Consider the following 15,931-nt stretch of genomic DNA (forward strand, 5'->3'; position numbering starts at 1 on the left):
AGTCAATGATTCGTTAGCTGCCAATTTACCTTAAATATAACTGAAATAACAAATGGGAATAACTTAGGTGTATTTTTACTCTTCTGAACTTGGAATGCATTATATTCTAAAATGGTATAGTGTAGAACTAGACAAGATAGATAAAGCTTTTTAGATCTAGTTTTAAGTTTTCTTATTTAGTAGGGAAGTGTCATAAAAATGGTTTTCCGGTTATCCTTAATTCAGTGTCTATTTGATTTCTTTCAATATTTTTGTTGTGTATTTTAACGCTATTAAAGATACGCCTACATATAGTGAACATAATCTGAAGAAGAAAGAATTCTGCAATCTTTTTATGGTGACACTGGCAGAAGGCAGGTATTTCAGATACAGCGTGTGTGTGTTTAGTCCACTTTTTAATGTTGAAGTACTTTGAAGATGTCACTGCTTTGTCATCGATAATGTGTCTAACCCTACAGATGCCAGGATATAAAAATTATCCCACAATAAGGCAGAATGAAGGAATGTGTCCTCCTTTGTATACCCATATGTTAGCTTACCTTTATGCAGAATATGTTGGTTTTAATTACATTGAGAAATACTGTGTCTCTGCTTCCCACTTATGCTGCATAAATCTGTGCGTTAACCTAGACAATTTTGACAGGTGCCAGTCAGTGGTCTAGGAGTGGAGGACAAGCCCCCTCATCTCCAAACTATGAAAACTCTCTACACTCCTTGGTAAGAATTGTTGAAAGTAACATAGTACTTTATACCTAAGAGTTGAAGGCTTGGTTTTGTATAAATCCTGCATATCATTAAAGGAAACAGTAGGATAGCATTACAAATGAATTCTTTGCTAACAAATGGCCTGTTCAGTTGAACAATATAAGACGTGCAGGGTGTGTCTTTCACCATCTGTTCCCTGGGCATCAGGCTTCTGTGCTGAGGACAGCTGGTGCTAAAGCACTGTTACGAGATTCTGGTACCTTTTCACAAATCCATAGCTAATTCTTATCTAAAGTTCAGTCTGGAGAAAAGATAAAGACTTCATGCCTTTGCATTTACTTGTCCTTCCCCCTCTCTCCCTGAAATGGTAGTCTTTTGGGCTTGTTTTCATTACGCTGTCATTAAAGTATTAATATATTTTATTTGTAATTATTGTTACTGGGGAACGTTCATTTATTAATGAAACATTTTACAGAAAAACACACAGGAAATAATCTACAGTGTTGTAAATTTTCTTCTTTTGAAGATTCAGCAGAGGATTTAAGTTACTGACTTCTTTCTTAAATTTCTGATACAGCATCGGGAAGGAAAGGGGAAAAATTTGAGGGAAGGTTTTGATAACCTGTTAATATTTCTAGTTCCCACAGATGTAATTTCTTTTTTTCTGTCTAACAAGAATAAGTTTAAGCTAAATCAGTTTTTTCTTCAATGTTTTTGCAATTAAATATAATTGATACGTACACCTTAGAATCCTAACATAACTGCAGTGTTAAATATTAGCCTTTTCTTATCTTAATATAATCAGATCTCTGTTGCATTAACTTGACTAACAATTTATTGCTGACATGCACATCAGCTGTTTCCTCACCTCTTTTTTGAATTAATCTTAACCTGTGCTTTGCTTCCTGTTCTGTCTTGACTTTGCCAGAAAAATCGAGTTGAACAGCAACTTCACGAGCATTTGCAAGATGCAATGTCCTTCTTAAAGGATGTCTGTGAGGTACTATTTCACTTTAGATGGTGCCTTTTTCTGTTTCAATTAATGCTTCTTTCAGATTCCCCATTAAAAACTTAAATTAGTGTAGCGTATGACCCATCTTTTGACTCCAACATTCTGCTATTTCAGTTTCTAGAGAGCTGCAATGTCAGAATTGGTTTTGCTTTGGGGTTTTTTTGGTCTTTTTTTCTAAAGGAAAGTAATTTTAAGACAGACTTTTCTGCAGTAACATACAGAACTTGCTTTTATTTCTGAAATATTTAATCTGTTTAAAGATCCATTTTAGAAAATGATAACTTAAAGTTTTGTCCAGTTTTTTTGTAATACAGGTTCTCAAAAAGCCACTGCCTCTCTTAATTGTTACCAACGTGGTGAGGCTGATTTTATGATCATTCTTTCTCATCCTGTATTAGATAGCTTATTTTGTAGCACTTCCTTTTTTCTTGTTCATGCCATGTAATAGAAGCTGAGTAACATTAACCTTATAATTAGCTTCACTTTAAAAGCTGCCACCTATTTGTGGAATGAATGCTATCTCGAGCAAAATCTCCAGATATCTTTTCTTTTTCCTGTTTGTTTGTAGTGCTGGTAGGTGCTTTCAAAGTCTTTTGATACCGCATTTCATCTTCTATCTTTAATATCTCCGAGGTAGAAACTGTTACGGTATAATGAGTCTGCAGATCTATTCAGTAATGACTTACTGTCCCTCTTAAATCCCAACAGCAGTCTCGAATGGAGGATCGCTTGGACAGACTCGATGATGCCATTCATGTACTACGAAATCATGCTGTGGGGCCTTCAACAAGCCTATCAGGTGGCCATGGAGATATTCATAGTTTATTGGGACCATCCCACAATGGGCCAATTGGAAGCCTGAACTCGAATTATGGAGCATCTAGCCTTGTAACAACCAACAGACAAGCATCAATGGTAATGATATTTTTAAACATGTATATATTTATGCAAAGCAATTACAGCTGATGCATTTAAGTTATCATAGAGCCTAGTGAGTTAAAACTGGACTGTAAGATTAGTATTTATCAAGAAGAAACTACTCGAGATTCTTGTGGAGGAAAAGATGGCAGACAGCTTGCACCTGCTATGGGTTTCCAATTAGAGGGTTGGGGTGGGGGTGGGCAGAAATGAGGGGGAGGAGAAAGATGGGAAAACTTAGACTTTGGCCTGGTCAGTGGCCCATAAAATCCTGCTGTGACCATATGCAGAAAGCCGAAACTTTCGGCTGAGAGCATTTCAGCTTATACATGCATTTTTTCCAGATGTGTAATAATTGGCAGAACAGTTTTCTCCTTGAAATGGTGAATAGGGAGATTGAATGGGAAAAGCAGTCAAGAAGGACTGAATTTCAAGTGTTCTGGTCTGGAAAAGCTGTTTATTGTAAATTGGAACTAGTCTTCAATAGCAGATGCTGGCAGAGGACTGGGAGGAAGCTGTTGGAATGTGGAACCATAGTGTGCGCAGGCTCAAAATTTAAACTTTTTTTTCTAAATGAAAAGGAGTTTGAGCACAGCTGTAGTGTAAGTAACAACGAAGAGGAAACAACTTTTAGATTAATCCCCAAGAAGAGTGAAATAATTCAATCCATCTCTTTTAGGTTCTTTAAAAATGTGAACTGTTCTGAAAAAATGTCGTCGAGCTTTTCATAGATCAGAAATATGTTAAAAGCATTATACAGTAAACGAAATCTATTTGTAGCGTTGCTCACTTCCCTTTTTCTTCCTTTTCATTCCTCCCTTCTCAAAAATGCTTAAAGGAAAAAGAGCTTTTTAAAACATGCTTATTTTAGTGGTGCCATGTGTTTGCATGTTTACAGCGTAATTTTAAAGAGCAGTAACATGCTGTGAAATTTTCTGTTATAAAACAGATTCACAGCTGGGTACTGTGTGATCAAGGCAAAATTTCACCTATCATCAAAATAATTAGGTACCCCAATTGCTGAAGGGTTTGTATTCTATAAAACAGAATTAGTTCCAGGCTCTCCCATTCGCACGTCACACATCCATTTATATTAATTTCAGAACCACTGCAGTAAACATCAAAAAGAACTGGTTGCTTTCTATAAGCTGTGTGTGTCTGGGGGCTTTTGGGGAGGGGGGTACTTTCCAAACACATACCCAACTTTAGGTTTCTATACAAGTTCACAGTTACTTTTAGTAATGAAGGAAGTGATGCATAAATACTTTAGAATTTTTTTTAATACTGCCTCATATTTAATATTTAAAGAATGTTGTTAAAGGGAAAGTTTTACAGTGTTCTGGGGTAGACTGAAATTTGGTCATACAAAAGAGAACTCTTTTTTTCCTAAGTCTTAATGATGTGGGGTAAGTTGACTGACTGAAATTGCAGTGACAAAATTGTTCTCTGACTTGTGGAACCTTCCGATGCTGCTAAGCCAGGTATAGTCAAATGCAGATAGTGCTGAAATGTACATAAAAATCTCTGTTTCCTTTTTTAAACTAAGCTATGAGAAATATTTTATCAACTCAATTTTAATCAAAATAGGTGACAGTGGAAAATGACTCTCAAAATGAATAAAGGTTCCTTGGTCTGCTGTAGTTTAATGTAGTTGTGTAACTTCAGTGTAATATAGACTTGACTTAATCATCTAATGATCGATCTGCAGTTTTGATTGAAGGATGCTTGATGTCTGTTAGAAATAAACTTAGATTAGGAAAATGAAAAAAAGATTTGCTTTTATATTTCATCCTCACCGGCTGAAACAAGCTTGCAGATCAGTTTTGGCTTGAAAAGTGAGTCAGCTAAAGAATTTCTTGGATTAACCTTAATTTTGTTACATCAGAATAATTGGCTCCAACAGAAGGCATCCTGTCGTGGCCTTGCCCAGTCCCCAGAGAGTGCCCTTTGACATCATTTGCAATTGCAGGAACTCAGCATGACTTAGGATGGAGTCCTGAAATATGTACAGAGCAGAGTTTGGCACATCTGGCTGTAGTGGAAACCGAGTGGTTTATTAGTGATGACTGCATTTCAGTAATGCCCCCCAAGTATGAGGTGGAATTCTTACAGTATTGAATAATCAATTAACTTCAAACTGTACTTATTTATTATTTGTTTTTCTTTAAATAGTAAATGTAGGAGAGCAGAGAATTTGACGCACGGCCTGAACTATAAGATCTAGACTTTGTTCAGGAATTAAATACTGCTTTACTTTAGAGGACGTCCGATAAATTTAAAAAAAAATAATGAGTATTGACTAGCATAGTGAGAAATGTGAACATTGATAAGGGTGTTTGCCTATTTTTGTTTGACATGCTTGTAGGGTTTTTTGGTCAAGAAACGTTCATCGGGATTCAGTACTAAATGAAACTTTCTTGTGAAGGGAGGGGGGAATCTTTACACAAAACATTTCTGTTCTTTAGAAAAAAAATAGAAAAAAATATAAATTTAATTTCCCTTGAAGAAGATGATCTTGGCAGAAGGAGCTAGGAAATGAGTAATTTAACTCCTTTTTATGTAATTAGTGTAACCAGACATGGTTTTATTTTAACATTTGCTTAATTTTTGAGCCAGATTTATTTTAAAACTCTAGTTGACTTCATTTCCTGCTTGCTCTGAATGGTCTTGTTTTCTTTTTAGCTGGGCTGGCCATTAGACTTATTCAAATAGATTTTTAATATCTCAAACTCATCAAATATTTGCTAAGTGGCCTCTGAAGTTGATTTGTATTTTATTTCATGTATTATTGAGAAGTTAAGAAGTAATACTCTTTTTGTTCTTACTCAAGCTGCTTTTTATTTGTCATTGTAATACAATGGAAAAAGAACAGCCTGAATTGATTAAAAATAAATAAATAAAAGGCCTGGAAACTCAGTTAAGGAGATGAAACTCAATCCTTAAGTCATGGTTTTTTTTCCAGGTATAACAGGAATCTAAGAAAATCGGTGATCTCCCTCTTTCTACCCTGTGTGTGCTGTAGTATAAAAGCACGAACGGGCGGTTTAAGCTGCTTTGCCAACGCCAACCTCTGCTCTTGCTCAAAGCCCTGCCAGCGTTAGTATTTCTCCGCAGAGATTATGCTCCCACTGAACAGCTTTGAGCTGTCCGAAGTGTAAAAACCTTGATTCCAAAGCCCTTTTCATTGTCTTAATTATGTTCACCTTAGTTAAAATTATGTTAATGACCGTGGCCAAATTGACCAGCTAGTATCGCCTGAAAAGTGCATGTATCTTTAAATATGCTTAGATAAGTCCTGAAGCAAATATGAAAAAAGACTGATTTCCCCCCCCCCCCCCACACACACACACCCCACCCCCCCCACCCCCCCCAGCTCTCAAAAGCTTTTATTGCTGAGTTCAAAATTCATAATCAAACTGAAGCGTGAGATGCAGAACCAGTGTTAACGGGACAAAGGTTGTCCTTTCCCCACGTGTCACTCTCAGTTCTCCTACATGCAGTAGTGTGTCATCAGTCACCATGTTTTGTCTCGTTTTTATTTAGTTGCCAAAAATACTTAATTGGTTTTCTGGTTTCAGATCCCAAATGTTATCACTTAAATCAACTGAAACAAGTTCTGCACTCATTTTTTTAAACTTACGAGTCTGAGTGTGGCTGCAGATTGTCCTACACGCAAGTCTTTCTTGAAATGCATAAGAATAAAATGCAGTTCACCTGGTAAATTACAACAACTTAGTCTTGCGTACATTCAGGACTACTGTTTTTCTCAAACTGTGGTTTTACTTCTGTGATTTGCTGAGAGCCCTAAATATGTATTAGATTGTCATTGTAATGTATCAAGGAAATACACAAAGGTGAGTGATTTAAGTATGTTTTTAACAAATGTGGTGTCTATGCTGGTTGCTTCTCAGATCTTTCTAAAATATTTTGCCTTTGCAACTGGAAACTTTAGTTTTATGCTGCGCGTATGAATCCTGGCTTTCCATTTGTCTTCCATTTTGTGTGCCTGAGGAGCGTTTAGGGTTTACTTAAGAGGGATCATGAAAATGAGGCTAAATTAGCACGTGAAAGAATGAATTAACTCCAAGTTTGTTTGCTTGTAAAATTAAATCCTGCAAGCCGTTATTAGCAGAATACTAGAATTACAACGGGCCGGTTTTTTAATGAAGCACGTTAAAAGAACCGCCTCAGGACGCACGAGCAAGAGGCCGAGGTGCGAACGGCGGGAGGTGGGCAGGGGTTTGGCGGGAGGTGGGCAGGGGTTTGGCGGGAGGTGGGCAGGGGTTTGGCGGTGCCCGGCCGGGGCGCGGGCCGGCGCGCCCAGCTGTATGCTAATGCGAGCAGCGCGCCCCGCCCCGCCCCGCCCCGCCCCGCGCAGCTGGCGCGCCCCGGCCGCCGCGGCGGCTGCCCCGGGCGAGGGCTGGGGGGAGCGGGCAGCGGGGAAGCGGAATTCGCCGGGAAACGCGAGAGAAACATTTGTGGGAGGAATCGGGTTACAAAGGGAGTTCTGCTAACGTCATTATGCTGAAATAGTCCAGACCGCGGCTGCCAGCTCCTGCCCGGGCCGGGCGGCGGGGGCTGGGAGGCGCGCTCAGTACCGCTTCTGCGAATGCTCCGCGGGTATTTCACCAGGGTTTTTATAACGGGGGATCTTTGTAGCAGCAGTGTAGTGAGGAGTGCCCTGGCGCCCGAGGGCGAGCCCGAGGACAAGCTGCGTAGCCGCAAGGAGGTCTCTGCCCCTGGAGCTGGACACGCACCGCCCCAGCCACCCGTAGTGCTAGGAAATCATTTGACTGAGAATTACTTATAAATAATAGTAATAAAACATGTCGCAAGCTTGTTTGTTCTGAAGGTGTCGGAGCTTTCAGAAGACTTAAAGGAAGCCCAAGGTTGCACCCCGTTGAAATACAGATGGGGAGAGCCTCTTTTTCTGTGAAGTGGGAGTTGAGGGCAAGAAAAGCAAAATAAATTTTCTAAACTCGATGTTTAAGATACTAAAGATCCCATTTGGTACCTTGAAGCAGTCACTGATAAGTTGTGTTTATAGGAAATGGAGCTCTTGGCCTTCATACGGGTTACAGTGACTTTCAGCAAGTCTTTTGGTTTGGGGATTTTTTTTGTTTGCCTGTTTGGATTTTTCTAGTACATCAGAGATAAATTCCTCTTGTGGTCAGTTTTGTAACGCTTTAGCTCTTAAGATTTCTGTATAAATCTTGTTAATCTAAATTGTATGCTATGAATTTGTAAGCCTGTTTCAAAGGACTGGAACGTGGACTTGAATTCAGGTTTTATTTCTAATCTATTTTCTGCCTTTATCAGAACTGATTTGCTAATCTGCCACTTTTAGATTAGCTCTAGATTTGAAAGTTGCCAGGGCTCTGGCAGCTGCTCTGTTCGTACATAGCTTTAAGAAATCTTTGCCTTTTTTAAGTAGTAGATTTTGGAACAGACCTGGCCCTGAAGTGATTAATAGTCTATAGCTTGAATAAAAGCACCCTCATGTGTTAGGAGTAAGCATGACCAGAAGAATAAAATAAAACACACAACCTGCGGGGCAGAATTAGGGAAAGACTCGGTTTTGGAAGTTCGGTGTGGAGAATGAGTTTCACGTTCCCGTTGCGAGGAGTTTTGTATTGTAGGCTGAAAGACCCGGGCTCCACTCCTTTTCTCCCAGTGAATTCATGACACTTGCAGGAGCCGAGATGACTGTATCCGTAGTAGAACTTCCCACAAACAAAGCCTATTGCACACAAAGGAAGATAAAATATACTTTAAACAGCAACAGATATTCCGCAGTATACAAGAGGAGATTTTCTGCGGAACAAATAGCAGCCCGGAATGACCTGCTATTAGTTGCGGGTTGCCAGGGGTGTTTCCCCCCTTTCTTTTCGTGTTCCTCTGCGTTAGCTTAGAGGAACGAGTGTATATTAAACAAAGGATAAACTTGCATAAGGGTATTTATCTCTCTCTGGGTAAAACCCATACTAAGACATGAAAGGTAAAAGCTGCATTAATTACTCAAGAGGGATTCAAAGCTCAGCAGTTTACTAGGATTGAAGGATTTATTGAAAAACAGTGGTTCTCATGTGTAACTCCAGGCAATAAACCTATTTAATTAAAGGCTTAATCTTCTAGTTGACATGTTTGCTACTGTTCCAATAAAAAGCTTCATCTGTAGCCAATTTTTGCAACTATACAAATAATAGTAGAATCCCTCATCTTTGTTCAGTTTTTTAACTGTTTAATTGTATTATGTTGGTTATATTATAAATATTTAAAGGACTTTTGTGTCTTTAGGAATCAAAAGCTTTAAATGGTCCGCGTTCCAAATTATTTAAATACAGGCAGCGTATCTTTACCTCTTCCTTTTTCAAACAAAAGAACATTCTTTTTTTATAGAGGTTTGCACTGATAACAGTATTCTGTATTGAGCAGCAGTTTTTTAACAAATTTGCCTCTTCAAGCTAGGTATGCGCACTCATAGCTATCTTATTAAGTAGCATTAATTCAAGTTTATGCAAAATTAGAATTTGTTAAAGACTCTTCATCTCCATGCTTGCTGCTTAGAAATTTAATCGTGATGTGTTACAAAGGAGCAGATTAGAAAATACTGAGAGGGGTGGCGAGAATAGTTAGATGCCTGGATTACTTGCGTACGATTCTGTAATGGGACTAAACTAAATGTATTTAGCTGAGAAAGGAGGAAAATGAGAGAGAATTATTAAAGGGAATAAAATAATATTTTGATATTAGATCCAGTTCGTAATCCTGTTTCAGCCAACAAGAAGTGAGGAGATGTTATTTATATGTTTTATAAATATATGTGTGTATGTATCTGTATACATGAGTGTAGGGTGGCGCACACACCTTTCACATGTGATGAAGACCATTATTCCCCATGATTTTCTTTTAAGGATCAAAATGTTGTGAGTACTAGAGTTGATAGTTGTATAGTTTAAAGCAATCGAAGGTTAATCAAATCTTACACCCTTGAGGTGTAAATCAAGGAGAAAATTCTGTAGTGTTCTGTGGGAAAATATTGAAAAAAAATTTTGCTAGGTTGCTACGTTATTCCAAACAGGTGTTGGTCACTGCTTGAAACACAGCTTAATCCAGTATGGTGTAATCAAGTGGTTTAGTGTAACAGCATCTTTCAACTAAATCTTTCCTTTACTGAGCTAGAACTTTAACTCGGGTCTCTAATCCAGCAAATACTTTAAGTCTTTTAAACTTCTATTTTTGGACTATTTCTTTGAATCACATCTTTAATAGAAATGTTTGCTTTGCTTTGCTTTAGGTTGGGACTCATCGGGAAGAAAGTGTCAGCCTCAACAGCAACCATTCGGTTCTTCCCAGTACAGTTTCTGCTCAGAGCACGGAACTAAATCATAAAACACCAGAAAGCTACAGAGGTAACTTTCCAGCAATATTAAGTGCTGAACAGGGTCTGCAGTAATCCAGAGCCAATGAGGCTGTAGATCTTGGGGATAGGGACGTAGATAATGTTGAGAAATAAAAATTAACTATAAATCCTATACACCACCACTGTTGGGGATTCCTGTAACAATTTTGAGGGCATCCCTGTGTCAGACTCATCCCAGTATAGTTTCAGCAGAAGACTCTGCGTTACAGCCACATTCTTCCAGCTTAAGGAGCCATAATGCCATTTGCAGTATTGCGGCCGTTTCCCAATCAGCCAGGAGGGTTGCAGAGTGAGCTGAGGCCAGATTTCGGTCTAGCCAATAAAAGGAAGTCGTTCCACACAAGTGTTTACAGTTCCCTCAATTTTTAGCCTAAAGAAGTAAGCTATAGAAAACAGAAGTCAGCTTATTCGTTAGCGTGCTTGCACCATTTAGGGATGTGTGTGTTGCACATTTGGCCTAAGCCCAAGCCTTGATGTCAGTGGAGCTCTGCCCTTAGATTTGCAGCCCAGACATGAGGTGCAAATTTCCTTACTTCGCTAAATGTCCTTTTGTCTTGCAACAGTGTCTTTCTTAGACGAAGCAGTTACTGATCAAGCTGCTCTATGAATTATATCCCTTTACAACCCATGACACATGTCCAAGTTCAGCAGTGTACCAGGATTTGTCTTGTTTCTGTTGCCAGAGCGTAGTTCCTCCTGTTGTCTTCCCAAACTTCTGCTCGGCTCTGGCCTCCCATCGACAATGTCTGCTTGAGATTCTCTTAAACGTTTCACTCCTGTGATGCTCATGCTGATCTCTGGTTGCTTGCAGCGTTGTCAGGTGGCTTACAGAGCCAGTCTGTGGCTATAGGTCCAACAGAAATCAAGTCTGAACATAAGGAGAAGGATGAAAATATACACGAACCCCCCTCATCGGATGACATGAAATCAGATGATGAGTCCTCCCAGAAGGATATCAAGGTCTCATCTAGAGGCAGAACAAGGTGGGTTGCTGACATGACCTAGAGAATTTGTGCTTCGTTAATGCTCTGTAGCACGTTGTCCTTAAGTTTGATAAATTTATTTCAAGGCTTTTGCATTACCTCGGTGCAGATATTAATAGGCAGCTGAAATGGATCAATAGTTTACAGTATTTGTATCTATTGAATAAATACAAGATAGAGGATTTTCTGGGAAAATCACCTGAAAAGTGTGCATTCCCTTATGTTAGTGCCTTGCTTAATATCTGCCTGTACAGATAAGTAGTAAAAGATTGAGGGCGCTGCCCAGCATAGGGGATGGGAGGATGTTAGAAATTTGTGGTACTTTGTACCTGGGCCAGGGCTGCGCTTCTCAATGTGAGCCAGTAGTGGTGGAGAGCGGCAGCCTGATAACCCGGAGGCTGGGGTGAGTATGACAGGTAAATATCCTTTTTAAACACTTTTTCTCCTCCCAAGCCACAGACAAAAAACCTGGAGTTGACACTGGGTAAAACGCTTCTGGATCTGCCTGGGCCTCACATGAGCGTTGAAATTTGAAACAACAGTAAACAATCAGAATTTTGCAACCACAGGCAGCGGAGTCTATACCACCACCTGTGACTAACGGCATTTTAGTAGAGCAGAGGTTTTGCACGGTTTTAGACTTAGTTGGACAGTCCTATATTAAAAAAAAAAAGCTATGCAACTTAATATAATCATTTGAAGTGATACAAGAATTCTAAATAGAACTGTTTAGCTCTACACTGCGTATTCAAAGAAAAAATAGTTCTAAAATTGGCCAGGAAGGTCTTTAACAAAACTAAAACTTCTAAATAAGCACAGTAAATTGAAAATTACTTGAATGCCTTTTTATATAAGCTGATATATTGGAAACTAGCAAAAACTGTTTGTTGAAAGTGATTTATTCTTCACCTGACAAGATGGCTGAGTTATCTCTTAACTATTTGAATGTTCGCCAGTAACTGAGTGAAGTGGTAGTTTGGGTTCATCTTTTGCTTCAAGGGGCAGCATGTTGCCACTACTTTTCCTAGAGGTGTTTATAGAATCCTAGAATGGTTTGGGTTGGAAGGGACCTTAAAGATCATCTAGTTCCAACACCTCTGCTGTGGGCAGGGACACCTTCCACTAGACCAGGTTGCTCAAAGCCCCGTCCAACCTGGCCTTGAACACTTCCAGGGATGGGGTATCCACAGCTCCTCTGGGCAACCTGTGCCAGTGTCTCACCACCCTCACAGTGAAGAGTTTCTTCCTTACATCTAATCTAAATCTCCCCTCTTTCAGTTTAAAGCCATTCCCCCTTGTCTTATCACTACATGCCCTTGTAAAAAGTCCCCCTCCAGCTTTCTTGTAGGGCCCCCTTCAGGTACTGGAAGGCTGCTGTAAGGGCTCCCCTGAGCCTTCTCTTCTCTGGGCTGAACAACCCCAACTCTCTCAGCCCGTCTTCATAGGAGAGGTGTTCCATCGCCCTGATCATCTTCATGACCCTCCTCCGGACCCGCTCCAACAGGTCCGTGTCTTTCTTATGCTGAGGGCTCCAGAGCTGGACGCAGGACTCCAGGTGGGGTCTCACCAGGGCAGAGCAGAGGGGCAGAATCACCTCCCTCGACCTGCTGGCCACGCTGCTTTTGATGCAGCCCAGGATACGGCTGGCCTTCTGGGCTGCCAGCGCACATTGCCGGGTCATGTTGAGCTTCTCATCAACCAACATCCCCAAGTCCTCCTCCTCAGGGCTGCTCTCAATCCATTCTCTGCCCAGCCTGTATTTGTGCTTGGGATTGCCCTGACCCAGGTTCAGGACCTTGCACTTGGCCTTGTTGAACTTCATGAGGTTCACACAGGCCCACCTCTCAAGCCTGTCGGGGTCCCTCTGGATGACATCTGTTTACCGTCTGTAGACAATATTCTGTGGATATTCTTCAGGCAGAAACCATTTAACATTTATTTTCAGGAAAAGGCAGGAACAGCAAGAATCACCTTGAATACTTAAGCATTGATATCTAACGCTTTCTTATCTAAATATACTTCGATATGAAGTAGATTAAGTGGGAAGAAGTTTAATTTCATCAACTGAAAATTTTGAACCCAGCAGCAGGGTCACTTGTTTGAAATACCAGTGATATTTCAATATACTTTTTTTTTTACTTTCTTGCAGCAGTACTAATGAAGATGAGGATTTAAACCCAGAGCAGAAAATAGAAAGAGAAAAGGAGAGGAGAATGGCAAATAACGCTAGAGAACGTTTGCGTGTACGAGATATTAATGAGGCATTTAAAGAACTTGGCCGTATGTGTCAGCTTCATCTGAAGAGTGAAAAACCACAGACGAAACTGCTTATTCTTCACCAGGCTGTGGCAGTCATCCTCAGTCTAGAGCAGCAAGTGAGAGGTCAGTAGCCCGTCATCGTGCTGTGGCAGTTTGCGTGGTAGCTTTGTTCGTGGAACAGTGTCGGTCTCTTGAAATCTGCATCACTAGATGCACAAGTTACTAAAAGTATGTTTGCTGTTCTGTAATGATGTTGAAGTTCTTTAGGAAAAGCAAATAATTTTTTTTTTTTTTAAAGGCGGGGGGAGAAGGGGAGGTATTAGGTTTCTACTTTGAACTTTCTGGGTTTTTTTTTTCCTGTGCAATTAGCCATCTCTTCACCTATGTTTTCAAGGAAAACTGATTAAAATATTGACACATCTTGCTTTAAATTGTAACAAGCACTTATTTAGTAGTGCAGAAGCTTTAGCAAAAATAAGAGATCTAGTTTAAGAGGAACCCTACATAATCAAAACACTGAAATGCAGCGAATTTAACTGCCGTTTACTTAGGGGTTTGCATTAAACATATACTGGGGAGGAGGAAGGAAACCTACTTCTACTTTAATTGAATCAGGGCTGGTTTTGCATGTATTTTCTTTCCCCGATTCCTTTAAATTTTTCCAGGAAAGAAATAATAGGCCTATTGGCAGGTGCAGCAGGAAGAATTCTTTGTGCAGTTCACTCTCTTAAGGAAAGATAGTTCTAGGAATCATGTTTAGTTCTTCAGCTGTTCCGTTCTCGTGTGTTGGTGAAACTACAGTTGACTGTTAGTCTCCCTTTAAACTTGTGTCAAAGACATGTTGAAGTTCTGAGGCACCTTGCTTTAACTTTTGGTCAGCCCTGCACTGGTCAGGCAGTTGGACTAGGTGATCGTTGTAGGTCCCTTCCAACTGAACTAGTCTATTCTACGTAGGTGGCACTTAAAGGGGGGAGCGTCCTGATGTTTCGCTGTTCTGAACTACTAGCGAATAACCATCTTCCTTGGTGTCTCACTGATGGAAGTGCATCAAGTGACTGGAAAAGTCTTTCAGACGTGGATGATATCAGTGGTCATATTTGCTTGATGCGCTACATCCTTGAGTCGCTGAGGTCACTGAATGATGTCAATGTTTTATTTTTGCGTACCTTGTTTTTTACTTCCATTTCCTAATTTGTTGCTTGCATCTTGCACGGGAGATCAAAGCAATTGTTAAAAGTTTATTGAAAGTGACAAAGTGAATAACTTGGCACAAGCTTATGTACCCTGTAGTAAGGATGAGATGCTATGTTTTCAGGCAGAGTTTCACTGACCCAGTTTTTAATGAAGAAACACTGTCTCCAGTCAGAGTTCTTCCAAGGCATGTAGAGCAACTAGTTACTGTGCAGATGAGACACCAACTAGTGCCGTGGTAAAGCCCTACTTCAGCATCTCTGAGACTTTGATCTTGGGAATTGTTTTGGTCTGCAAATGTTTGCCATAGTCTGAAGATAAGCTTAAATTTTACGAAGAGGTCAGAATAACATTAATCAAGCATGGTTTTTAATGTTTAAAAACCATCAAGTCCATCTCCCTGCTCTCACAGATTCTGTAATCCACAGAAAGCTCTGTGTGAAAATTAATAAAATCACTTCTGCCTTGGTCAGAGGTTGCTTCCGAACCTTATGTTTCTGGTAGAAATCTTTTTCTAAATGTACTCCCAGTTAAATTGGACCGGTTCTACAGGCAGTGTAAATGGAGAGCTTTTCCTTCCTCACGTTTACATCTCACCACCTACTCTCTGTGCATTTGAGGAAGCCTGTCACAAGCACACCGTGCCTCTTGTGAGGGAGGCTGTGTTCCCCATTTTATCTCGCCCGTCTTTCTTTGCACCTGTTCCTGAAAGTGAGTGACCGGAGCTTTGTGCGGCGCCCAGAGGAGCTCTCACCAGTGCATTATATAATTGCATAAACCATTTCCTCTCTCTGCTGGTAATGAAGCTTCTCATTTTGTGATTGGTGCTATTCAAAATGAAACATTTCAGATTTTAAGCTCTAACTGTAGGCTAGCATTTTTATCTCCATTTCCTAAATCACTGTAAATTAACTTCCTTTCAAAGTTCTCACGTAATTAAATCTTCTTTAAAACTTCAAGGCAAGCCACATTTAAACAAAGAAAACTGTGATTAAGGAAAGTTAGCAGGTTTTTTTTCCAGTAGACTCTTTGGGAGTGCTCATGCTTAGGAAATGCAGTAGGAGGCTGTTGATAATGACTTGGGTGAAAGCAGAATTAGCAAGTCCCTCCAAAATTGCCTCTGCCAGATTAGCTAGATTCTACCCCTTGTAAAATGCACAGGGGTCAGCAAACTGCAATTACTAGCGGGGCGCCTGTGCAGTGCCAGAGAAGGGCTTGTGCTGTCCGTTCGGTTTTGGCAGTCTCCCTGCAGTCAAAATTGTATCTGCAACCTTAAACCGCAAAAGAGAATTCACCGACAGCTAGAAAAATACCTCAAAATGTCGATTAAATTCAACGTGTGCCGGTAGAATGTATTACATAGCTTTTGTGTGTCTTTCTGGCCATTGCGACTTACATCTTTTCTATTTTGATTCACGAAGAGCCATTTTGAAGAACAGA

At 40.1% G+C, this 15,931-nt stretch overlaps 1 protein-coding gene and 1 long non-coding RNA gene across 14 annotated transcripts in view; one reads left to right on the forward strand and one right to left on the reverse strand.

Moving 5' to 3' along the window:
* Positions 1-15,931, forward strand: part of TCF12 (transcription factor 12) — a 177,246-nt gene that overhangs the window by 156,491 nt on the left and 4,824 nt on the right. For 5 of the 9 annotated variants that reach the window (XM_076348256.1, XM_076348257.1, XM_076348259.1 and 2 more), the window contains 6 exons: positions 644-717; positions 1,634-1,705; positions 2,426-2,632; positions 9,933-10,047; positions 10,870-11,041; positions 13,191-13,423. In XM_076348256.1, coding sequence (XP_076204371.1) covers positions 644-717; positions 1,634-1,705; positions 2,426-2,632; positions 9,933-10,047; positions 10,870-11,041; positions 13,191-13,423 — 873 coding nt within the window. The remainder of the gene's footprint in view (positions 1-643; positions 718-1,633; positions 1,706-2,425; positions 2,633-9,932; positions 10,048-10,869; positions 11,042-13,190; positions 13,424-15,931) is intronic. The other 4 variants (XM_076348261.1, XM_076348265.1, XM_076348260.1 and 1 more) reach the window with 3 other exon arrangements.
* Positions 1-15,931, reverse strand: part of LOC143165037 (uncharacterized) — a 70,129-nt gene that overhangs the window by 9,822 nt on the left and 44,376 nt on the right. For 3 of the 5 annotated variants that reach the window (XR_012996191.1, XR_012996189.1, XR_012996190.1), the window contains one exon: positions 8,052-8,375. This is a non-coding gene — a long non-coding RNA (uncharacterized LOC143165037). Of the gene's footprint in view, positions 1-3,421; positions 4,368-8,051; positions 8,376-15,931 lie in introns of those variants that run through there. The other 2 variants (XR_012996192.1, XR_012996193.1) reach the window with 2 other exon arrangements.

This window comes from Aptenodytes patagonicus, chromosome 10 (assembly GCF_965638725.1).
Source record: "Aptenodytes patagonicus chromosome 10, bAptPat1.pri.cur, whole genome shotgun sequence".
In the NCBI taxonomy this organism is placed as follows: Eukaryota; Metazoa; Chordata; class Aves; order Sphenisciformes; family Spheniscidae; genus Aptenodytes; species Aptenodytes patagonicus.